Source organism: Coccidioides posadasii, chromosome 3 (assembly GCF_018416015.2).
Source record: "Coccidioides posadasii str. Silveira chromosome 3, complete sequence".
Classification (NCBI taxonomy): Eukaryota; Fungi; Ascomycota; class Eurotiomycetes; order Onygenales; family Onygenaceae; genus Coccidioides; species Coccidioides posadasii.
In genome coordinates, this window is record NC_089409.1 from 4,149,886 (window position 1) to 4,172,912 (window position 23,027).

Here is a 23,027-nt window from a genome sequence, read left to right on the forward strand (position 1 = left end):
GTGTTTAAAAGTTCCCATCTGCCATCGAACATATCAACTATCAGACCGTCTATTTTTTTGACTAGCAAGTATATACATCATCTTGGCCTGATAGCATTCGAAAAGCGTCTGGATATCGTATTAGGCCCATACGCCATATCTTGATAACCCTCTTTAGTTTTGGGTCTAAGATAAAATATGCCAACCCCCTGGTCTGCGCTATCTCCGTTCATGTAGGAACCGGCGCGTTACCATTTGTCTTTCTCTCCCCATTTGAATCGGATCCCCCCTCCATTCGGTTCACCACTTCCATGTCAACTCCTGCCAGCGTCCATATATCTGGTCGTCCACGGGCGTGTAACTCTGCGACACCTCGCTCGTCCTCGTGCAGGTGCGCTCCGGACTCCCGTAGTAAATTGACATGGTCGATCAGTCCCGCGTTGGCGGCCAGAAACAACGGCGTGCGCCCTGCATAGTTGCGCAGATGAACAGAGCCGCCGTGGAGGAGAAAGTACCTCAAGATGCCAAGATTGGGCGAAGTCGCAGCGAGGTGCTATTAAAAAGAAAAAGAACAAACAAAAAAAAAGGTCCCAGGTTAGCCGAATGTGAAAAACGTGCATATCGAATACCGGAAAGAAAGAGGGGGAGCGATATCAAATCTTACCAATGGTGTGTTCCCAGAATAATCTGCATCGTTAAGAATCCAATCCTGCTCCGTTCGCATGATTTCTTTCACCTTCTCCAAGTTCCCCTGGGCAACTGCATAACCAAGCGCCGCCAGATTCTTTATCCGATCAGGCAGCGCACCGTCAGGATGTCTGAACACGGGATGTGAGTGCTCCGTGAGTTCACCCCGAAGGGAGATCGACATATCTCGAGCGACAGACTGTGGCGTCGTGTCGGGCACCCCTAGCAAGAAGGCGAGCTTTGTGAGAGCCGCCTCCGTGGTCATGTCTAATCCTGCAACCACACCCGCCCGTGATAAAGTCATTCCCGGAGCGTATACAGGGCTCACGCTCCCAGATAAGCCTAGACCAATATACATTAATATCGTCTGTTAAATGTGGAATGTTTCAAAAAAAAAAATAAAAAATAAAAAATAAAAAATAAAAATAAAATAAAATAAAATAAAATAAAACAAAACGAATAAACCTACACTGAGTCACATTCACAATGACAATTCCACGGTGAATAGCATCAGCAAGCACCTTGGTCATGGCGTTGTCTTGTCCTCCAGGTGCGTTCCCGGCGCCAAAGGTCTCCAGCACCAAGCCGCGTAATCCAGGCAGTCGAAGCACCGCATCAACCATCTCAGGCTTTATACCAGGGAATATCCTCAAGCACGCCACATGCGTCGTATCTAGGTTCATCTGGATGCTGAAATGTTTAATAGTAGTAGGCTTATGCACCTGTTCCCACTTTACGTGCGTCCGCATCGACGTCGTCACAGCCAACGGAGGGAAATTCGGCGATGCAAAGGCCGCAAAATCGCTCGCTGCAACCTTGGTTGCTCGAGTTCCACGGAAGAGATTATGATTAAAATACAAGCACACTTCCGGAATCATAAAATGACCTGCGATGATCAAAGATCCGAGTAGATTATCTGTTGCGTCGTTCTGGAGCTCCAGCATCGGCGCCTGCGAACCCGTGAGGATGACCGGTTTGCCTAGATTCTGGAACATGAAGCTCAGCGCGGAGGAGGTATACGCCAGGCTGTCGGTGCCATGCAAGACAACGAAGCCGTCGAAGAGGGTGTAATTCCAATAGATAGTTCTCGCGATCTGTGCCCACCCTTTTGCGTCGATCGAGCTGCTATCTAGCAGCTCCTCGAACTCGTACACGGCATATCGGACCCGCGCGTCATATATGCTTAACGGGGTGCGCAGCGTAGGGTAACTCTTCCGCTCGCCAGATGCGTTGATGACTACGTCGACTGGCCCGGGATTCGAGCCGTCGTTGAACGTTGAGGATGGACGAAGAGCGGCGTCTTGGAAACCCCGGGCTGGCACGAACCCGGACGAGGAACGGCGCATGCAGATTGTGCCGCCCGTCATGACGATGAGGACGCGGGATTCGGGGCAGAGGCCATGTGCCCTGAGTTGGTCTTGGTCCTGCTCAACCGTCATGGCTTCGAATGAACCGATCGCCTTGTCTATGTCGTAAGGCATTTTGTTTGGGCGATGACACCTATCCGAATGGCTCTAGCACACAAGCAACTGCTTGCTCGGGGGTAAAAAAGCCTTCGTCTGATACCAAAAACAAGCAGATGGCAAGTCCTTTTGCTGTTCTCTCTCTCTCTCTCTATCTCTGTGTATGTATGTGTGTGTGTGTGTGTCTCAGACAATTGGCTCAAGTGACGAAGACTGAATGAGATCAAGTTCATAGAACTTGCTGGAGTGACCAAGACAAGCTTATAGAGAAAAGAGTGAGGGGATCACAGATAGTTAACCAGACCCTTGAACGGAAAGCATGTAATTATATCCCAACTATATGCTGTGCAGTCCTTAGGAAAGGCAAAATGGATATCTCGCGGTAACCTTAAGGAGTGGCGTCTCGTGACACGAAGAAGTGAAGTGAAGTGAATGAGAACCAGAGAAAATCTGCTCCTCTTTTTTTTTTTGGAAGTTATGATCTTCGCTTCTCAGAAAAAGTTCTGCACCAGAGTCCTTTTGCCGCAAATATCCATGTATTGCCAGCTCCACATCAGGAAGCGCGTTAGGTCATAAGTGGTTGCTGGTTGCATGCAAATGCCTAGTTTTGGTGTGTCAGACAAATGAGCCTTTTTTTTAAAGTTCCACAGAAAGAGGAACATCCAGACTTACCATGATGTCCTCCTAGAGAATCACATCTTATTGTGAATGGAGCTGTTATGTGCTGTTCTGGAGCATAGTGAACAATCAACAGAGAAGAAGATGAAGATGATGAAGTTAATTCCTTTCTTGGGCGACAGATTCATCAGCTATCATGCCTGAATGTTCGCTGAGTCGTCCTGTTCTCGGCGACGGCATGCTCTAGCACGCTGAGTCGTCCCTTTTTCGATACTTAAGGCCTGACATGATTTCCAGATTCTCAGACAGATCTCTTTCTGCAAGAAAAGTACTCTCAAAGGCATTTCCTTTTTGTTGCAGAAGTCCTGTCTGTGAGCTGAGCTACTTGGCTTCCATAGCAGCATGGATTCTACCCCTGCACTCCCAGAGGACTGGGCGGACTCATATCCGGACAAGCAGCAGTTAAAGTCACTTGGAATTGCTGCTCTGATAATAATGATCGTTTTTGCCATTTGCATGATGCTATCTAAATTTTGGGTTCAAAGAAAGCCGGTCGAGCCTCCTCCGCCTATTACCAAGCTCCCAATCGATATTGTCCTCTGTGTCTCAGATTATCTTTCCCCGATGGACAAGCTTTGCTTTTCTTTGAGCTGCAAATCAGCCTGGAATGCCTTGAACGGCGTTCAGAACTCTCCCAAGTTTGGGCACCCTATGAAATTCAGCACCTCCTCCTTTCCTCATAGCCGTGATCACAATCTGAGATCTGGATATTGGCAATTACTGCGCCGCTTGGAGGATTCTCGCTTCAGATGCTGTGCAGGATGCCTCAAACTACATCCAGTTAGCGAGTTCTCAACGCACGACCTCGCCACAGTCGCAGATCAACGTACTTGCATGTTTGGCTCGCTGGTTGGCGTGATTCCCCTTTGTCCTTGCATCCAACTCACTTTTCGGACCAAACTCAACCTTACCGCTCAGCTACGAAAGTTAGCTATCGCAAACAAAACCGCTGACGGCTTAGACACAGACGCCGTTTTCCTATCTGACTGGCATGAGTGCCGATACACTCAGGGATCAACGAAAGTCCATGCTAGGCACACTCCGATGTTGAATCAAGACGGGCGTTTGGTTATTACCTCTCACTATACCGTGGATGCCAGAAGGAAACTTGCCCTTGTTGACTTCCCAGGATTCTGCTGCCCTCACCGGACCATATCTGCCCTCGTTCTTGCTTCGTTGGATTCGTCATCCAAAAACGATTTCTCCTGCAAGTGGTGTGGGACCAGGATAGTGAACTGTTCAGGCGCTTCTGGGGATAATTTCGTGTTAGAAACTAGTAGAGTGCTAGGGAAGAGTGAGGACGTGGCTGATCAGGAATGGCATCTGCAAACTACGGGTGCGTTTGAGCAATTTGATATCCTTGGCCCGCGGCGCCAATGGCCGGGTAGATCGTGGGATGACATAGACGACAACTGAGGGCTTTCTTTATGGATGGGGAAGGGTGGGTGCTAAGAGACTTAAAGATCAATTTCTGGGGCTGGCATGTCCTCCAGTTTTGGCCTTAAGAATCCTCTGTGTTTTGCACTTTTGAGTGGTGGAATAAGTGAAGGATGGAAAAGGGGAAAACAGAAGGGAAAGAGGGGCGCCAATCGCACCCTTATTTATTTTATAAATTTGGCCTTAGAGATAGACAGAATCCATTCAGGGTCATTATATCCACAAGAAATCCATATACGGTGTTAGAGGCGTGGCCCTGTGACATTGTTTACAGGTGTCAATAGCTTCCCATCTCCCCGGAAGAATGCCTCGATATTGTCCATTGCTATTCTCTCAAAGTTCTAAAAACTTGTTGTTAGTGAGGCTTGTATCAGAAAAAAGTGATTTAATCGAGCACGTACGAGATGCGTGTCAAGACATGCACCGCCGATGTGCGGCAGCAAAGTGATTTTCCAGTTATCTAGTAATCTGGGATTGACGGTGGGCCTGAAATGTTCGAGCGTTAGCATCGCAACCGGCCAAAAAACAGATATTCTTGGGTCAGCGTACTCGTCATGATAGACATCTAAACCAGCTCCCACGACGATACCCTCGTCAATAGCATCTGCCAATGCTTCTTCATCAATGCACTTGCCTCTGGCAACATTGACTACCCTCACCCCTCTTTTCATCAACTTGAAAGTATCTTTATTTAACAGATGATGCGTCTCTGGGGAATGCGGACATGCGAGCAGCACACAGTCCGCAACCTTTAGCAGGGACTCTAACGTGGCATGATATTCCGCGACACCAGCTTCTCGCTCTACCTTCGGCGACTTTCGTGTTCGACTGAAGTAATGTATTTTCATTCCCAGCGCTTTTGCTCGTACAGAAACCGCACGTCCGACCTCTCCCATACCCACAATGCCCAGAATCTTATCGCGTGGATTGACCGAGGTTGGGGCCACCGCGTCCTCTACGGCGAAGTAGTCTCCCTTGCGAGTTGTACGCAAGTTATTCTCGCAAAAGCTGGTATAGCGAAATGCAGCTATGATGAGGAGCAATGCAATATCTCCCGTGGAGTCGTTCGCTGCTCCAGCACCGTTACAATACCATATCCCTCGACGACCAAGTTCTTCCGTGTCCTCTCGTTCATAGCCGTGATTCGAAGATGAAATAATCTTCAGCGACAGAGGAAGATGGGAAATGAATTCTTTATTGAAGCGCGGGAGGTTGTTATTACCGGTATTGCAGGGCCGAATGATCCCATCTATCTGGGAGTACCTGCCACCAGGTTTCAAGGAGGCGAGGAGATCTTCCTTTGTAGTACGTGTATAGGTTAGGATGTTGAAGTTCTCGCGGAATCGGGCCCATCTCTCGCGGTTAGGTCCACGGATCGGTTCGCCGACATAAAGCAGCGTCGGTTTCTTGGTGTTGCTGGCGCTGGACATCGTTCTGGCGGGTTGTCTCGAGGAGAAGATAGAGGTATAGAAATACAAGCAGCGCATCCGCTTTCAACGGGGTGTCAAGTTCTCACGGTCAATAACGCTTTTGACGGACATCAGCTCATTGCAGCCCCCATATCTTCGAATTCAACGAACCGGCCTTTAATGAGTCGACAAAAGGGCGTGCGCTAAATATCTTCCACTCCAGCTGAATGCCGAGCCGCGAGGCCCACCTTGCTACCGAGATGGAGCGAGGGCCGAACCGAAGGGCGTCGAATCATGATGCAATCCGTAGAGCTATCGGCAGAGACTCAAACGCGGATGATGCGACCGACGAGGTGTGTCGGCCTCCGATTGACAGTGTTCGGCTCGTCTTGTCGACTGTTTGTAGCGATCCCGGTTTCCGAGTCAGCCCGTTTCCTCGGGCCGGATATCGCGACAAACCTGATAGTTATCACGCCTGTCGAGATCGTGGCTCGAGCAGGGACCTGAGCAGAGATTTGTGGGCAATACGCTGGATTCAAAAAGAACGGCTCTGAGCGAACCGAGCCACTGTGGCAAGTTGTTGAGAGTTTCATAACGCTTCAGAAAAAAGGCCTTGATAGTTCCCACATTCGTCAACGATCCAAGCCTTCGACGTCACCTTATCCAAAGACCTTCGTGTGTCCAGGGAAAAGGAATCAGAAGATGAAATTGATCCAAGAAGCAGATCCTTTGTTCTCATCTGCCATAATTTAGTCCTGTTTAACTAGATTGAAAGGAACTTCCAGCCCATTTCTCCCCCTTGTCGAGTTGAAAACCACGCCGGCTCGGTCCATATCCTTCCGTGACACAAGCTACGAATGGAGCCAGCACCAGACGACCTGATCAGGTACATCCCTCCTAGCGCCAAATCCTCTCTCCTCGCGCGCAAAATCGCCTCCATTGAAGTCGTCGCCCACGAAAAGCTCCCCAACGGCGGCAACCATTGGGCGTTCTACCTCCACACCATTCCCTCCACTACTACATTTTCTGAATCACACTCAGAAAACGACCACCAGATAATCCAGCTCGACGTCTCCCCTTCCCACTCCATTCCCTCTACCGTCCTCCCGGGTGGCTCAAAGGCCTTTCTCATCCTTTCCACAAGCCCTCACTCACTCTCCAACTCTGGCACATTTACAAAACGCCTCCCACTGACCGTACGCCAGAAGCCTGTTCTGCCCACCGTCCAGGAACTCGTGCACCTGTTGACTGTCAAACAACATCGCCATAAATACGAGTTTGATGACCAAGGACGCGGGTGCCGGTTTTGGGTGCGAGACCAGATTCCATACTTGCTCGATGAGGGGATAATAATTGACGAAGAGCAGGCGGAGTCCGCGCGTGAGGCGGTCTTGTTGGAGTTTCCGGGGGAAAGGAGTTCCCAGTAACGATTGGGAGATATTATTAGTCTTTATTTGCTCCTTTTTTTTTTTTTTTTTCTCCCGGAAGCAAAGACCTTAGGTTGAATACCAAGCCTTTTAATACAGGGGGATACTAACTGGCTACTTTATATTTGACACAATAAAGTAACTATATCGGTGTTACATCACAAAACTCTACTCCAAGAGTGTTTCCCGCAATATATTAAAAGTATCATGCTACTGTAGACATGTGGGCGTATCGGTTAATGACTGGAGTGCTGTGGCCCCCAGAGGGAACCAAGTCTCGTGTCCTTATCTCCCTGCCTTTTTTTTTTTTTTTTTTTTTGTGTTTCATGTTAATTTTCTGGGACAACCCCATGTGATAAAGAAAAGAGGAGTGAGAAATTGCTAGCAAGAGCAATGTAACCATCAATTACCCGGTTGAAGAGGTCTGTTGATGCTCCAAGCCAGCGCATAGGGTAAGACATTCGCGCAGCACTGCGACGGCCCCAGCTACGAGCGGTGTGGCCATGCTGGTTCCTGCTAGGAACCAGTAATTCGGATCATCGCTGTGCCCAAATCGTTCGCCCGGGTTCAAAAGATCGTGTGAACGAGTGGAAAGGATACCAGTTCCGGGGGCAACGGCATAGAGTTTGATGCGCCCCTCCTTTGTAAGCCCTCGACTGCTGAATGCGGCCACTCCATCTGGGTGGTTAGCCATCAAATCGTTACTAAGTGGTGATGCTGGCTACCGACTGCCATACTTGATAGGAATGTTCAGGCGGCGGTTCTCGCTTGCGCCGACGGTGATGCAGTTCTTTGCAGCTGCTCGAGAGCCGATCGTCGATGACTCCGTTGCGATCTATATCCATACCGTCATTGCCAGCAGCAAATAAAACCACAATATCAGGATGTTCCCAAACGAATCTATCGATCTCAGAACTACTTGCATCATAGGGCAGCTGGCGTCCTGAAGTCGACCCCCAATAGTTGGTATGAATCCTTGCATTGTCCTCATTGTACGGCTGAATGAAGAGCTGGGTTAGATCATCAGGAATACCTCCCAGGTTTCCGCGACCGTCAAGCAGTGACTGAACGACGAGTGTGGATTTCGCTGCGACCCCACGGATTCTGCCGCCCATCGATTTAGGATTCCCGTCCCCGAGAACCGAGCTACAGACTTGTGTGCCATGCCCGTCTGGGTGACCAGTTGTACCTGAGGTTGACTTTCCTAACGGGTATAGTTTCTTCACGCGTCCAGTAAATGCTTCATGTACATCTTGGGTGCTTCCTTTGTCGAATCCAATATCGGCAACGGCAACTACCTAACTCTCACCTTCGTACGCCGTTCCACCGAGTTCAACCTCGCCATTCACGATCTTCACAGCTACATTGTTAAACAATTTGACGGATATACTTTTTATATGAGGCGCACATCATCTATTGCAGCTAGCCCTTCAAGGTACTGTTCTTGGACTGCAAGTCGAACCTTATGAGGGCCTATATCCAGATCGTCAGCATCGACATGGGCGGCAGTCGCAAGGGCGATCCTAAGATTCTCGGCGTGGGTGTCGACGTCATGGTGGAATATAACATCCACCTTATGGACCTTATTGCCGTACTGCCGGGAATGCTGACAAAGTTTGAGTCGTGGGAGCCGCAGATTTTAGAGTGGGCTGGATCACGAAGGTGTTCAAATAGACATCTGCCCAGACGACGAATTCTAGTGCTCGGATTTGGGCCAGATCGCTGCCCTTGTAGCCACACAAGTACGTGTTGTGTGACACATATTCGTGAACCACAGCACCCAGCGTTTCGAGTTGGTCCTCTTGCTCATCAGGTCTGGATTAAGATGCAGTTGGATTGCGATGCATCTTCCGACTCTAGACTGAAAGCCCTCAAAATAGGCTGTTGAGTTTCGGGATCAAGTTCATTCCCGATAATGCAAATGACAGGCATGATGGTAAAACAGCCCTGATTTCTCAAGCAAGGGCTATCAGGGGCAATCAAGACCGAAGAAGACCCGAAAAGTGATGGCACAAATGCTCCGCAAAGATGTAAAGAGAAGAGCGTATGGTGAAAAAGTGAAAAATAAGCTGAGGGAATAGAGGGAGCTTTTAAGCTGACGGGGTCAGCTCGATATCCGAATAAGGAAGATATCGTCTTTCAAATAGAGGCCTTGCTAAACGAGGCATCAACTGGCCTCGGTTGGCCGCAACGCGGCGTAAACAAACTCATCAAGGGAAAAGCTCTGAAACAGCCAATACGATTGACTGAGAATCTTGATATTTTGGCTCCAAGGCGGCACGCTGGTCATATCTCGGGAACGATGCAAGATCGCCGCCCATCCTGATTCGTCAGGCAGCTACTCGCACCCATAGCTTTAGAGACAGAAATGAAAATCTGGAGCTGGGAGCCAGTGTTGGCCAGATATCGCGCCATTCTTGCGCAAGCAATGCATGAGGACATCAATAATGCTGAAGGCTGAGTTAAGGATCAGGGCGGCAGAAATCCGGCTATCTGGAATGAAAATATTTCCGGCAGAGTTCTCTTCTGGCCCATATTGCTTATGGCCAGAAGGCTTTCCTGGTTCCGGCTGGTCGGGTTGCTCGAGGCATCATTCAGCTGGGCAGAATGAAAACCTTGTTGTAGCGGGGTCGATTGCCATATCGCGGCATAGAATACGCTCAACCGAGATAAAATCTGAAAAAGTATGATGGGACGTGGAGCGCAGGATGACGACTCATTCCTTGTCCAAAAAGAAAATCGGGAGAGAAGAAATGCTGGATGAATGACGGAACGGATGACGGAGGCTCGGCTCGCCCAGCGTCTTGGCAAACGGCGCTAGACTCAACTTGGCTTGGCACCGATTTATGCCTGGTGGGGCGGTGCTTGGCGGATCTTGAGGCTCGTTTCAAACTTTCAGCCCCTTTGGAAAACAGCGCGGAGAGCGGTTTCATCCTCGGAGGGTTTTCCTGCAGCGTATATATTATCCTCCATCCACTGACTCTGAGCTCGTTTACACCCCCCCCTGCACTTTATATATGCATGTCATTATCTCCTCTCATGGGCCTTGACTCCCCTGTACATAAAACTGGAACTTCAGCAGGTTGACGCCCGACAAAAAAAAAAGGTGAGCGCTAAGGACGCCACGACCATTATTCGCACAACCCTTGAACATTTCCTCCCAGAGCACATGAAACAGAATAACTAGCAGTTGGCATGATGTTGGTCTGCCGCCTGAAAATTTGAACTTTACTTTCATCTTGCCATGGTTCGCGTCAGATGTCGAGATCAAGAGGTAACAATATCTGCTGGAGAATGCGATCTGATCCATATCGGACATCCACATCGGCAAAACATGTGGAAGAAGTCAGAGAAACTCATCAAACTCCTCCACATTTGAGACGTATTTAGCTTCCTGACGTGAACCTAAGGAGAATGCGGATGCTTTCATCTGATACTTTCCTGGTGTCGGGTTGTACTGTATTTTGGGTGGTGTGCATGTGTATTTTTGCAGTACATACATAGGTCACCCCGGACAGCCCCAGGGTTGTCTTGCGCCAACAGTGTCAGGGAAGATGTTCTCCTAGGATACGGAGTACATACGGTTCCAGTTTGTTGGACCGAACAGTATGGAGTGCCATCATCCCCATTCAAGCTTTAACCTTCTTGGGTTGCGAGAGATTGACAGATTTAATCTTGTTGGTTCTCCATACGGAGCAATATGAACCAACCAACCAACACCCACGATGATCATGAAAAATAGGAGAACCGAACACAACGCTCAAATCTGGCCCTGACGGTGCCTATATCGACCCATGGCAGCCTTGCAAGATGAGATCCATCCTCGTCGGAACAGTTGGGCGGGAGTTTTGTGCTTGGCGCTGGACTTGTTACTTTGTCTGGCTTGGGTTGTGGGATTTTGGCGCTCGCGGTGGGGGTGCAATGTTGAAATATGGGCAGGGGCTGGGATGGCCGGTGTTCCATCTGAGGCATATATTAGCCTTTTGACCGTTCAAAGCCGGCCGATGAAGGTCCTCCTGGGTTGGCCAGAGAGCCTGGCGGGCAGGTTGGGTCCAAGGACTTGGCGATGGGCCAAGCAAATGACGGTGGTGGGCGGGCGTTTCACCAGGCACCGGGCGCTCCTGGTTGGTGCAAACACCGGCAACTGACGTTTTGCCACGAGCCAAACAAGCCGCTGTTCAACCCACGCAAGCACCACGATCGCGATTGCCCGTGGTTCGCAGAGGGCCTCTTCCACTCCCAAGGAAAGCAGCTGCCGAACAACCGGCAAGAGGCGATATGGAGGGGCTGCTTCCCGATTAAGGAGGATGGCGGGGCAGGAAGAAAAAAAAAAAAAAAAAGGAAAAAAAGAAACGCCGAGAGAGGAAAAGTGTGCACGCTGAGCGGAAGGAGCCGCTGTCGATGGAGCCCAGCAGGAAGGCGCGGCGCGAAAGTCACGCCTGCCATGGGCGGGAGGTGAGGAAACCTTCCCTGGGAAGGAGTGTCATTGGCTGCTTCCCCCTGGTCGCAGTCGCAAAAACCTCCTTTTGGGGAAAGTGTTTCAAACGACCTCCCTCTTCATCTGGCGGCATCTTCCTCCACCAACCTCACCTCCTCTTCTTCTTCTTCTTCTTCTTCTCCCTCTTCGCCCTTTTGCCGCTGTCGCTGTCTCTCTTTTTACCTTCTCTTCTCTAGTCCCTCTTTGACGGCCGTATCCTTCGTCTCGAAGCAGGCTTTGTCTCTCCTTTTCACTATCTCTTCGAGCTGCCTTGGTGGTTCTCACAGGGTTCCTCACCTTTGATCCATTCCTTTGAACTGCGCTCGCGCGCACAACCCACCCCTTTGCACATTCATCCTATCAACATATCACTTGCAGCAGGACTGAACAGCTCTTCTCAAGCTGGACTTTGCTTTTGTCCTTCTTTTTTCTGATCTGATCCCCGGTGTCAGTGTTGTGTTGAAGCACGCCCTGGCCCAGCAAACAGCCTTGCTGGTGGTGTTTGCGGTTTCTCCCTATCCTCGCTATCGCTATATCAAATTCAACCGCTGCTAGCACATAGATATCCTGATTTGACAAGGCACAAGCTGTTCACGTGCTCTCCTGTCCGGTCACCTAGGAGAGTCGCGTTGCTGCTCCTCTGCTGTCAGCTCAACCTCCTCCACCTTCTCTCACTTTGCTCGCCCTCTCTCACGCACTCTCTCCCTCCTTTCCTCTCCTACCTTTTTGTAGGCTAAAATCCAGCAATTCAACTGTGAATCCAGATTCCTTCAGCTTACTGTCTACAAGGTATGTTCAGCTTCACATCCTAGTAGTATGGCTGTTCTTGCTTGTGCTCTCTGACGCGTTCACCCCAATTCTTTTCCTCCTGTTGAAATACTCAATACAGTCATGCCCAAAAGTGAGAGTTTCGCTCTGAACCTTTCCCTCACTTTTGGGCATGACCTTCGCTCCTATCTTGCCCCTTCAATCAACAGCTGATTTCGATCTCAAGTGAAATTTTTCGCTCCCAACTTTTCTCAACCCATTCAATCTCTTCACACTTTGATCCACCCTATTCTCAATATACTTAGCTATTTTTCAGCTTCGCTCTGAACTTTTGATTGTTTCGCTCCCATCCACATAGCAAAAGGTTTCAGCCCAAATGATGTGCTGCTAACTGCCCAATATTATTCTTTGAGCCTTTTCCTTCTCATCATATATTTTTTTTTCTCGACTGACCAGGGCTTCTATAATCATAGTGAATCTGAACTTTAGTCAACATGCAGCTTAACGCCCTGAATTTGGCTGCTGCGGCGGCTGCGCTGAGCTCTCTCGCGGTCCCTGCCACTGCATTCTGGCGTCTCCCTTGCCGTGGAGTTTCAGGTGTGGGAAGAATTGACCCTATTGTTGACCCAGGCATCCCTTCTCCTCATGTGCACTCTGTTCATGGTGGTAAAAGTAAGTGGTGACACCATCGATCTGTTTATTAGCAGCCAAGTTTAATATACACATCCTGATTCGCGGCTAACTTTATCAGACTTTGCCATGACTGTTACTAGTGAAGAGTTGTTAGCTTCCGAGTGTACTTCGTGCGCCGTTGTTCAGGATAAATCGGCGTATTGGACTCCCAGCCTCTACTTCATCCACGCCAATGGAGAAGCTGAGCTGGTTAAGCAAGTGGGAGGCATGCTAGTGTAAGTTCCTATGTCATTCTCTTTGGCCCATCCTCCTCTAACTCTTTTCAGCTATTACCTACCCCGCGGTGAAAACGTGGAAGCATTCCCTCGAGGGTTTCGTATGGTAGCTGGCGATACGTACCAGCGCAATTTTACTCTCCCCGTTCCGGATCCTCCAAAGTCTACCTGGTCCAAGGATGATAAGACACAGTTTGCTCTCTCCCAAAAAGCACTCGGATTCAACTGCCTGAACTACAACGCGGACGCTGAGCCAGCTTTGATGCGGCATTCATTCCCAGAGAGAACTCTGCTCGATTCGCAATGTACCCACGGTGTTCGTATGGAACTTGTCTTCCCTTCCTGCTGGAACGGAAAAGACCTCGACTCTCCTGACCACAGGTCCCACGTCGCTTACCCCGATTTGGTTGACGGTGGTTCTTGTCCTGAGGGTCATGAACGTCGCCTCGTGACTCTTTTCTATGAGACTATCTGGGATACCTATGCATTCAAAGGCAAAGAAGGTGAATTTGTGGTTTCAAATGGTGATCCAACAGGGTATGGATATCATGGTGATTTCATTGAAGCATGGGAAGGGGACGTGCTTGAACGTGCCATTAAGCAGTGCACAAATCCTTCTGGAAAAGTCGAAGACTGTCCTGTGTTCAAACTTCAGGAAGAACACGAACAAAAGAAATGCAAGTTTTCTCAGCCCGCAGCATTGGTCGATGAACTTGTTGAATTGAACCCAGAAGGACTGCCTGGTAAAGTCCCTGTCATGAGAGGACCAGAGTATGCTAAGCACCTAATGCCTCACCCTCCTGCATCCAAACCAAGTCCCCCCAAGATTAAACTCCCTGTGCCTGAGACACCAGTCATGCCAACATCGAAGGCAACAATGGCTCCTCAGCCCTCCGAGACAGAACCTCCAGCTCCCCCCGTCGACAAACCAGCCCCTGAGATTCCATACACAACATCTTACTCAACACAAGGCACAACGGTCTATGAGATCGTCGTCATCAGAAAGACAGTCACAAAAACAGTTGAGCTTACTGCGCCAACACCACATGCAAAGCGACATGAGAGCAGCAATGTTAAGGGAAGACTTCGTCGTCATCGCTATGCCCGGCGTCACTAGACCTATGGCCATCAATGATCGACAACTCTAGGGGAAGATTAGGCTGCTTTTCCATTCTTGATCTTATGCCCATTCAGGGTTTATTGTTTGCATGCTGCCTACCCTATCTGATACCCTTTAGTATCCAGATCATCTAAGCAGAAATGAGGCAATTCTGTTCATGTTTATTATTTCTGAGATCGCTTCTTTACGTGTATTTTAAAGGAATAAGGCATAAGGAGAAAAAAAAAAAAGATTATTTTATTTTATTTTTTTATTTTTTTTATTTTTTTTGTTTTGGGTTGGGGGGAGGTCTATGCTTATTTGATGTTTACGCCTTTCAAATAATTTGCAAATGAGATGAGACATGAATTATGTAGGCCATGGCCCCATTCTCGAAGGAAATCCGCTCCTTGTATCGTCCAGCCTTGAGACGACATAGCGATTCTGACTTGCCATCTTTCTTTAGACGAGGAAAATTTTCTCAAATTATCATATACACTTTCCACCATCGACAACCAAATCGGTGCCATTGATGAAGGCTGCCTCATCAGAGGCAAGATATAGACACATATTGGCCACATCGTTGGGATCGGTAAGTCGGCCCAAGGGTACATTGGAGATAAACTGTTGCCTGTTCTCAGGGGTATCCGGGACACCGACAAACATCTCAAAGAGACCTGTACCAGAAAGGAGAGGGCAAACGTTGTTGACACGAATCTGATGTGAACCATACTCGGCAGCGAGGCCTTTGGTAGCCTATTGAAACAGTTATTATGACTACATATATTGGTCTTCCTTTTTTTTTTTTGGTTGTTTGGGGGAGGGGGGTTTCGTACGTTGGACACTGCTCCCTTTGAGGAGTTATACCATACGAGTCCAGGTCTTGGTCTCTGTGCACCGGTGGAAGAGATATTGATGATCGATCCACCTTTACCCTGGTCGATCAACTTTGGGATGAAAGTCTGGGACGCGAGGAAGATGCTCTTCACATTGACGTCGAAGACGCGTTGGAATTCTTCGATGGTGACTTCTGCGGAGGGTTTGTTGCGGTACGTCGTGCCGGCGTTGTTGACGAGTATGTCAACATGGCCGTGGGCCTGGACGGTCTGGGAGATGACGGATTGCCAGTCGGCGAGGGACGTTACGTCCATTTTTTGGAAGGTGATGGAGGACGGGTAGTGGGAGGAGACGGATTCGGCGCCTTGGATGTTGATGTCGCCGATTACAACTTTGGCGCCTTCCTGGGCGTAGCGGATTGCAATGGCGGCACCGAAGCCAGAGCCGCCGCCTGGAATGGTGGGGGGACCGTGGGTTAGCTCTCTTGCTCTGGCTCATGCGTTAGGGCTGGGGTTGGGTTGTTGGGCCTACCGGTGACGATGGCTACTTTGCCTGCGAGGCGAGATCCTGTGGTAGACATTGTGGCAAGGATTCTGCTGCTGCTGCTGCTGTTGATGATGATGATGGTCTGAATGTAGGGGCACAAGCGTGTATGTGTATGTCCAAAGGCGAAAAGGAGGGGGTTATTCGATATTTCAATCCAATCTTGGGAATTGCGGGGCTCCTATTTGACTTGATGCCGATTAGAATCGCACTGTCTCTCCGCTCGAAAACACTTGCTGGACGTACCTGAGTGATACTTCAACGGTTCGGCAGCGGAGGAGACAAGTCGGAGAGATAATCTGACAAGGCAGTTCCGCTGCAAACCGAGGAAATTCTTCTTAATAAGGCCTCGTCCTGCTTGTCGGCCTGCAGCGCTCTTTTCCCCCTTACCCCACGGCAACCGCCATGAAAACAGCAGGAGTCCATGCGGGGAAATTCGCCGATGTCGGGGGCAACCAAGTCCTCGGGAACAATCAGCCAACCAGCAAGCACAATTGCGTTAGATAAGCAGCAAGCCTGCCGTTAGAGTTCACCAGGGTGCCGGGTCTAACCCGATTAGGCCTTAGCTGTTGGGGAAGACAAATGCTGCCAGCCGGAATCAAGCCACACGATATCCGACGCTGTTCCGGCATCGATGTCTACGGAGTATATCTAAATCATAACAAGAGTACTTTTTTATGCCTAAATATCGAAAGTAAAACAGCAGGAACTTTTCACCTATTATTTACCACCGCTCGATTTATTTGGCAGCGATCGCGTTTCATGTATCGGTTGCACGGGCTCCCCCTGATCAACAAATTTCGTGATCCTCGCATTGGGAAACCATTTCTCCTCCGGAATAATCCAATATGATACGAGCGCGAAAATGGTTACACCGGACAATATTATAGGCGCATCTGCACGCACAAAGTCAATTAAAATGCACCTGTCCTGAGCATGAAGATGTTGGCATGGACTACTCACAGTTCAGATTCTCGCCCGTAACAGGGAACTGGTACGGCGAAAACAAAACAGCGACCACCCACGCGTTCCAGAAAATACCGATAATCTGGAACGGCCTGCTCAGTCGTCCCAGGCTCCAGCGTGGCTTTGGGAATTTATTCGGCGTGAGAAAAACTCGTCCCAGGCAGATCAGGCCGTATGCGGCTGCTGATGGGACACCGGCAGCCGAGACAAGAGAGGTAAATGCCACGGTGGACGGGAGGATGGTGCAAGTTATCCCTGCAGCGACTCCCCAGACGACAAGAATGGCATTATGCGGTTGCCCATTTGCAGAAACTCGAGACACCCAGCCTGAGAACGGCAGCACCCCGTCCCGTGCAACCGCAAAGACGAGCCGGGATGCCGCGACGATGGCAATGGTTGTGTTCTTTGCACCCCAGTCAGAGACAGTAATAGTTAACTAATTGACCAGCGGATTGGCGGGGGGTAGGGAGCGGGGTTGGTGGGCAACATACAAACCAATAAGCTATAACGCATATTACATTCATGACGATATGCGCCCTCTTGCCCAGTACCACTGCGTATAGTGGCACAAACGGCTGCGGTGACCCAAACGAGAACAGGGTCTCAGGATCGGGCTATGCTTGTTAGTCCGGGTGGGAAGGACTGATTTTGTCTCTCCAAGGGTATATACTTACAGCACAAAAGAGAAAGAGTACAATGGTTGCTCCTGCGCCCAAGCCACTTACAACGGTGCTCCAGAAGATGCCCCTGGCAGCCGTTAATGAGGCATTTTTCGTCTCTTCGGCGACGTGACCAGAAGCGTCGAAACCAATGAGAATACCGGCAGTAGCGAGAAATGAGAGACACCAATTCCAACCAGCGGGGGCACCAGTGCCGTTATACGTCTCTAAGAACGCTTCCTGAGCGGTGCGGAAACCCCATGTGTTATGAGCTCCAATAGGCAACCATACAACGTTTAAAACAAAGTCGAGCAGGACGAAAGATGAAGAGAGATAGAATATCCATCTAAAATATTTCGCTGTACTCCGTAGTTGTCACCGAGTTAGAATTGCATTCCCCAGCGATGAAAGGGAGAAGAAGAAAAAGAGAAAAAGAAAAACAGACTTACGAGGAAAAAAATTGACAATCGCGGCTAACCCAAGTAGAACTTCCGTACAGATCCATTGCACGGCCCGAAACTTGACACTATCCACATTCTTGGGGAAATCGACTTCGAAGACCGTCAATTCCTGCGCGATCTCAATTAGCCTCGCTGATCTGGTGCGTTGTTATATTTATCCAGAAGCATATCATAATGACCTGGGATACATACGGACAGCATATAATTGACAGCCGATTGGGTGTTGCCTACATAGTTTCTAGGGGTTAGCGAATAGCAGACAGAGTTATTGCAGGTATCAACACAACGCAGGGGCAGACACAAGTCTTCACTAGATGTCTTACTCGCACAGAAGGTCGTCCATGCCGTCGTGCTCCACCATGCAACGACAAAACCCAGCAGGCGACCGTATCTTGGCCCACCAGCTTCAGCAGCCCAAAGATAAATGGATCCAGCCGACGGAAGGGCAGAGCATATCTCCGCAATGACTGCAGCTGTAATGAATGTGAATACAGCTGTGATTAGATAGTTTATCCTACGTGAAACTAGTTTAGCTCTTATTTTGAAGATGCGCAGAAATTAACTAACCAGTATGCTAGATTGCCACCTGCAGCTATTCCAGTGCTGAAGGTTACCCGTACACCGCCGACAAAGTAGAGAGCAGCTGTTTGTATAGAGCGGTTAGCCCAAATTACCGTTTCGAAGCATGGTTGTTGGGTAACAGTTATTTAGCTCCAGAAAGTGCGTCCTGACTCACAGAAAGTCGTCGAAAAGCTTTCTAGTAAGGTATATGTTCGATGGAGGACCTATATGGTGTGACAGTAATAATGTCAGAATGCAATGTTCCACTTTCGCAAAGTACAATAATGGCATGCATATGCATAGCATACCGGTTTATAACCTAGTGATTCCTATAACTACAGGTTAGCGTTTGTCCACGACGGCGAATAGATGCATCAAAATGATACGGGGACATTTTGATCCTAATCAAAAAGCTCTTCGAGGCTTCAAGCATACCAACAGAGCATCGTCGGTGCCAACTTCGCTCTGATCTGCCGCATCAACATCTGTTTCATGGACAGCTGCGGTGGAGATCCTTTCTCCATCGCGGGGTGTCATTGTGGTGTCCGAGAAGATGACTGAAACAGAGAACTTGGCCCATAAGATGTGAATATGAATTGTTTACAGATCTTCCGGGGATTATCGCTACTCTCTTGTCATCTTAGAAGAGCAAAAAGATATTGAACAATTTTTTCTACTTTTTCCGTGAATTATGAGCCAGTCATTTTGGTTGGGGAAACGCCGGGCAGGGGGGGAGGGGAATTTTTTGGAAAGTTAAAAAGCACGATGTCAAAAACGTTATCGCTTACGATCCGAAAGTCAAAATCGAGGGACAGTTAAAAACCAATTGCAGACCTTTTGATTGCTTGGCTGAAGGTGAAAATTTGCTTTCTGCATCGGATTCGCTCTTCCGTGCAGACTTTGGTGAGGCTTCTTATAGGGCCCCGCTGACAAGGATGCGCTCGTATCATGATGTCAACATCTCGGCGATTTAATGGATCGATGTGTTTGACTGCGTTTGGGGGTGAATCCTTTGCTGAGTACCACGGTATCCGATGTATGAGCTCTCTCCTGGTCCACAAGCGCTCACACCAGAAGACTTTGATTCCTCACTGGCAACAGTTTGGCTTCCTGTCGACGCCCACCTAGGTATGATAGCGGATCAAAGTCTCACATGAAAATGCTGAAGGCAACAACCCGGAAAGGCGAGAATATGGTTCCAATAGACGGAAGTTAAGTCTGTTTCTTAGCCACAAAAAATGCATGTATTTCGTGTCGTTGAGGTAGGGGTAGTCCGTATAAGACGAGACACCGTGAAGAAGTTGCAGATATTGGAATTATCAATTTCCAAGACCAAAACGAGGCCCAACAAGGAGCAGCGGAGATCTTTCGAAGTAGAGAAAATTCCGGGATAGCTTGAGAAGATAAATCAAGCATATATCAAAAATACATTCTGGAAAAAGAAACGCCGTAAGAGAGCAAGGAAAACAAACCAGCATCCAAAGTAGCCACCCACCCAGGTGTCTGAAGATAAGGAAAGGGATGTTCACTAAAATGCATAATGAAATGGTGTCCACCATTAGGTCTCAAAAGGTGAAAAGGTGCCGACGAAAGCAGCGGCAGCCAATAAAAGCCGTAATTGTAATATAAGTCGAATGCGTAAAATATGGAACCTCCTATGAAGAAAGAGACAATGTTGCCAACATAAGATTGAAAGAGAAATGCGTAAGATAGTACCGGAGGGGATTCTAGTGGGTTATGTCATTTTCGTTTAATCATCGACCCAAGGCCGTTAAGTGCCTTGGTTCCCGCCTGGCTCATGTTTCCACCTTTGTCTTGGAACCATTTTACGCTTTTTGACGATGAGTGTTTGTGCTTGCTGGGAGAGGATCTCTTGGGCTTTTCATGGACTTCTTCCTTCCAGGTGCCAAAGCTTCTCTCTTCTCCGAGGGCCAACGTGTGAGTCCGCGATACGCCAGGGCTAATTTCGGAATTATGTCGACTTTCGCGGAATCTGCTGTCGGACCTTGGTCCCGGCGATAAAAGACTGCCTGAGGGCCGGCGTTGGGCAGAGGAATATTCGCGAGTGGGCGTTGGGACGTATCGCTGTGCTAAACTCTTGAAAGAAGTGGTATCAAAGGGCGACAGGCTGAGTTTGCTTGAATTGCTTGCCACGCTCTTTATCGAATATGCCTTTTCACGGGAAGTTGAGCTTGGAGGAGGTGTCTGGCCACTGGTGGGGTACATCTGATTAGAAGAACTTGTGCGGGCGCCACTGTTGCTGTGTGGTGTTAAGGAACGATCAGAAGGTGGGGTTAAGCTGTATACGAATCGTTTCTTTTGCTCTGCCATGACGGAGCTAGAAGGAAAGCTCGAAAATGGTGGCTGGGGAGATGGCGACTCGGTACTGAGAATATCTCCATGGGATGCCATTCGTTTTCTAAATCCACCTGATCGTGTAAGAGCTGGAGTGGGCTTCTCCTCTTTCGCCTGACTAAACGAAGCGTGGCTCTTCTGGCTTTGGCTGGAGTAGCGGGAAGATGTATTGCTCATTCTGTGGGAAAACCAGGAATCTCTCTCTGGGAAACGGGTTTCGGGTGATTGCTCAAACTCAGGGCCCGACTGCCTCCAGTTTCCTTCGGCGGCATCCCAGTTCGGCATAACAAAAGAAGGTGTTTCAAGGATGGATGAATTCGAAGTATTGGGTAACTGCATGAAGTAAGAGCCCCTCCGCTTCTCTTGTTTGCTGCTGCTCATGAGTCGAGCCAGTCGGTTTTTTACTTTCCCGGGTGTTCGGGAAGAATTCGCAGATGCTTGTCTTGCTGGAGCAAGATTGAGAGGGGCAGGTCGTTTCTTCTGTTGCTCAGGAACGGGAGGAGTGGTAGATGGTGAAGAAGCAGGGCCGACAGAGATGATGTTGGGCTTGGAATCTGGGACATGGTATACAACGGACGTTGCAATAAGGAAGTGAGTTTCGTGGCCCAACTCATCATCGGATGAGAGGATCTCGGAACATATTGATTGTCGGAGAGGACGTGCTTCCGCATCGAGAAGCATGGATGAAAAGAACCGCGTTTTGTGAGAAGGGGGAGAGTCGCGATACGGACCATAAGACCTTCTAACCTGCTTTTCGCTGTTTTCATGCTTGGGGGTTTTCGGCGCCATAAGCGTCAAGCAGCTGCCTCGTTTTCCATCGCGGACCGGAGACTTGGGCGTCTCGGGTCCTGGGGTAGGACTCGGCAATCGGAAGGCGAAGTCACTGTTTGGAGAATTTGAGGGTGACCTGCGATCATGATCATAGTCGACGGCGCCGATATCACTATCGATAGGAGAGTAAACATGATCGTCAGTACTCGGGAGATCCGCTTCCGACATGTCTTCCTCGTCCGATTCGTATCTGCTTGGCATCTCATGTTTGGGGATGCCATGCACCTTCAGAGAAGTCATGATACCGTCCATCCTTTCGCCGTCCGCAAACGCAGTCATTGTGCCAGCAGCCATGGCTGCTGTGCAAAACAAGCTCTTGTCTTGCGATTGTAGAATAGATGCAGTGGTCCAACGAGTCCTCTAGGGGGGCGGCGACAGGCGATAAAGGGATGACAACCATGCCGGGTCCAGCACAGTCCTTAATTTCCGCTTTGTCTTAGTATAAGACTTTCATATGAACGATGGAGAACACAACGAGGCGAGGGGTAAACAGGTGCACGATGCTGAGGGCCGGGCTGACAGAGAGGACGTGGAATCAAAATTCACTGCCAACGAACTTCCGATGGAAAACCACATTGGTTTAAAGAAGGCAGTCTCCGTCAAAGATTCTCCAAGGAGCAAAGAAAAGTCTCAAGCACATCATAACTCACTAATTCGAAGGATGACAAGGGGCTTTGCTTCAAGCAATGTCACGGATCCCAGACATTCCCGGAAACCAAGCCAGCACCAGCAGCGATCCTAGCCCCGCTGATTTCCGAGCTTATCTAGTCTTCGACATCTCGAATAATAAAATATATGAAATCAGCGTTGGGGGGGGGGAGGCAGACAGTCCGCTCTCGAGGGAAGAAATTCGCGACCGTGGGTGAAGAGATGTCTCCACGCAGGGAGAAAGAAGTCCAGGTCAGCCCCAACCACGCAGCAGGCGGGCTGTAAGTTTGTAACTGAAGGGTACCAAGGGGGCTCTGCTGCAGGTTCACGAATGACGTTCGCTTGGGCCCCTCCATCCGGACGGATTTTGTCTGCAGGTCAGCCTCTCACCCTGCCGGCGCAGTGGCAACAAAACCCTCTCGGATCTAATGGGGTGGACGGTCTCGGACTCGAAGGGCCCCAGCGCTGCCATTGGACCACGATCACCCGGCCGCCTCGATTTCGAGTTAGCCCAAGGAACGAACAAACGCCATGTGTGCCAGCGTTGCAGGGTAGGCTGAGTTTAGCACCCAGTTGCGCAGGAGGAGTCTCGAGTCGCACAAGAAGAGGGAGGAAAAAGCAATGCGCGCGATGGCCCGGCCGTGGAGCCAACAAGTGGCGTCTCTGCCGTCTTCCCTTTTTTCCCACTTTGCTTTTCTTCCCCGGACGGCCAAGTGATTGGCGGCCAGGTTCACTCGACTGATTAGCCCAAACAAGGTGCGGTTCTGACCCAGCGCCAGCCAGGGAGTCTCGGATCAAAGAAGATCAAATTCTTCCCCCACACAAGCCGGATCC

General features: G+C 49.4%; 10 protein-coding genes across 10 annotated transcripts; 3 read left to right on the plus strand and 7 right to left on the minus strand.

Moving 5' to 3' along the window:
* Positions 1 to 2: 2 nt before the first annotated feature.
* On the minus strand, positions 3 to 2,673 carry D8B26_006271 (uncharacterized protein). The gene is made up of 3 exons (XM_003069735.2): positions 1,136 to 2,673; positions 644 to 1,008; positions 3 to 532 (listed from the first exon to the last, which is right to left on the minus strand). Exons 1-3 carry the CDS (start codon positions 2,145 to 2,147, stop codon positions 209 to 211), a joined length of 1,701 nt encoding a protein of 566 aa, XP_003069781.1. The 5' UTR covers positions 2,148 to 2,673; the 3' UTR covers positions 3 to 208.
* Positions 2,674 to 3,149: 476 nt separating this feature from the next.
* D8B26_006272 (uncharacterized protein) lies at positions 3,150 to 4,294 on the plus strand (the record flags this gene model as incomplete). Its single annotated transcript, XM_066125127.1, has 1 exon — positions 3,150 to 4,294. One exon carries the CDS (start codon positions 3,150 to 3,152, stop codon positions 4,221 to 4,223), a length of 1,074 nt encoding a protein of 357 aa, XP_065981208.1. The 3' UTR covers positions 4,224 to 4,294.
* Positions 3,909 to 6,131, minus strand: D8B26_006273 (uncharacterized protein). The gene is made up of 4 exons (XM_003069734.2): positions 5,825 to 6,131; positions 4,794 to 5,771; positions 4,646 to 4,730; positions 3,909 to 4,585 (listed from the first exon to the last, which is right to left on the minus strand). The coding sequence occupies exons 2-4, from the start codon at positions 5,729 to 5,731 to the stop codon at positions 4,487 to 4,489; spliced, it is 1,122 nt and encodes a 373-aa protein (XP_003069780.1). The 5' UTR covers positions 5,732 to 5,771; positions 5,825 to 6,131; the 3' UTR covers positions 3,909 to 4,486.
* A 114-nt stretch (positions 6,132 to 6,245) lies between these two features.
* Positions 6,246 to 7,226, plus strand: D8B26_006274 (uncharacterized protein). The gene is made up of 2 exons (XM_066125128.1): positions 6,246 to 6,963; positions 7,021 to 7,226. Exons 1-2 carry the CDS (start codon positions 6,511 to 6,513, stop codon positions 7,078 to 7,080), a joined length of 513 nt encoding a protein of 170 aa, XP_065981209.1. The 5' UTR covers positions 6,246 to 6,510; the 3' UTR covers positions 7,081 to 7,226.
* A 260-nt stretch (positions 7,227 to 7,486) lies between these two features.
* D8B26_006275 (uncharacterized protein) lies at positions 7,487 to 9,012 on the minus strand (the record flags this gene model as incomplete). The annotated part of the gene is made up of 6 exons (XM_066125129.1): positions 7,487 to 7,758; positions 7,928 to 8,344; positions 8,390 to 8,432; positions 8,489 to 8,686; positions 8,739 to 8,895; positions 8,936 to 9,012. 6 exons carry the CDS (start codon positions 9,010 to 9,012, stop codon positions 7,487 to 7,489), a joined length of 1,164 nt encoding a protein of 387 aa, XP_065981210.1.
* Positions 9,013 to 12,819: 3,807 nt separating this feature from the next.
* Positions 12,820 to 14,350, plus strand: D8B26_006276 (uncharacterized protein; the record flags this gene model as incomplete). The annotated part of the gene is made up of 3 exons (XM_066125130.1): positions 12,820 to 12,997; positions 13,077 to 13,233; positions 13,285 to 14,350. 3 exons carry the CDS (start codon positions 12,820 to 12,822, stop codon positions 14,348 to 14,350), a joined length of 1,401 nt encoding a protein of 466 aa, XP_065981211.1.
* A 276-nt stretch (positions 14,351 to 14,626) lies between these two features.
* Positions 14,627 to 15,988, minus strand: D8B26_006277 (uncharacterized protein). Its single transcript, XM_003069731.2, has 4 exons — positions 15,959 to 15,988; positions 15,701 to 15,901; positions 15,169 to 15,620; positions 14,627 to 15,088 (listed from the first exon to the last, which is right to left on the minus strand). The coding sequence occupies exons 2-4, from the start codon at positions 15,747 to 15,749 to the stop codon at positions 14,822 to 14,824; spliced, it is 768 nt and encodes a 255-aa protein (XP_003069777.1). The 5' UTR covers positions 15,750 to 15,901; positions 15,959 to 15,988; the 3' UTR covers positions 14,627 to 14,821.
* A 391-nt stretch (positions 15,989 to 16,379) lies between these two features.
* Positions 16,380 to 17,694, minus strand: D8B26_006278 (uncharacterized protein). Its single transcript, XM_066125131.1, has 3 exons — positions 17,170 to 17,694; positions 16,676 to 17,081; positions 16,380 to 16,608 (listed from the first exon to the last, which is right to left on the minus strand). Exons 1-3 carry the CDS (start codon positions 17,200 to 17,202, stop codon positions 16,433 to 16,435), a joined length of 615 nt encoding a protein of 204 aa, XP_065981212.1. The 5' UTR covers positions 17,203 to 17,694; the 3' UTR covers positions 16,380 to 16,432.
* D8B26_006279 (uncharacterized protein) lies at positions 17,302 to 18,973 on the minus strand (the record flags this gene model as incomplete). The annotated part of the gene is made up of 8 exons (XM_066125132.1): positions 18,795 to 18,973; positions 18,668 to 18,688; positions 18,535 to 18,583; positions 18,366 to 18,441; positions 18,122 to 18,312; positions 17,991 to 18,025; positions 17,787 to 17,907; positions 17,302 to 17,696 (listed from the first exon to the last, which is right to left on the minus strand). The coding sequence occupies exons 1-8, from the start codon at positions 18,894 to 18,896 to the stop codon at positions 17,302 to 17,304; spliced, it is 990 nt and encodes a 329-aa protein (XP_065981213.1). The 5' UTR covers positions 18,897 to 18,973.
* Positions 18,974 to 19,493: 520 nt separating this feature from the next.
* Positions 19,494 to 22,457, minus strand: D8B26_006280 (uncharacterized protein). The gene is made up of 2 exons (XM_066125133.1): positions 22,196 to 22,457; positions 19,494 to 21,963 (listed from the first exon to the last, which is right to left on the minus strand). Exon 2 carries the CDS (start codon positions 21,837 to 21,839, stop codon positions 20,100 to 20,102), a length of 1,740 nt encoding a protein of 579 aa, XP_065981214.1. The 5' UTR covers positions 21,840 to 21,963; positions 22,196 to 22,457; the 3' UTR covers positions 19,494 to 20,099.
* Between the last annotated feature and the right edge of the window lie 570 nt (positions 22,458 to 23,027).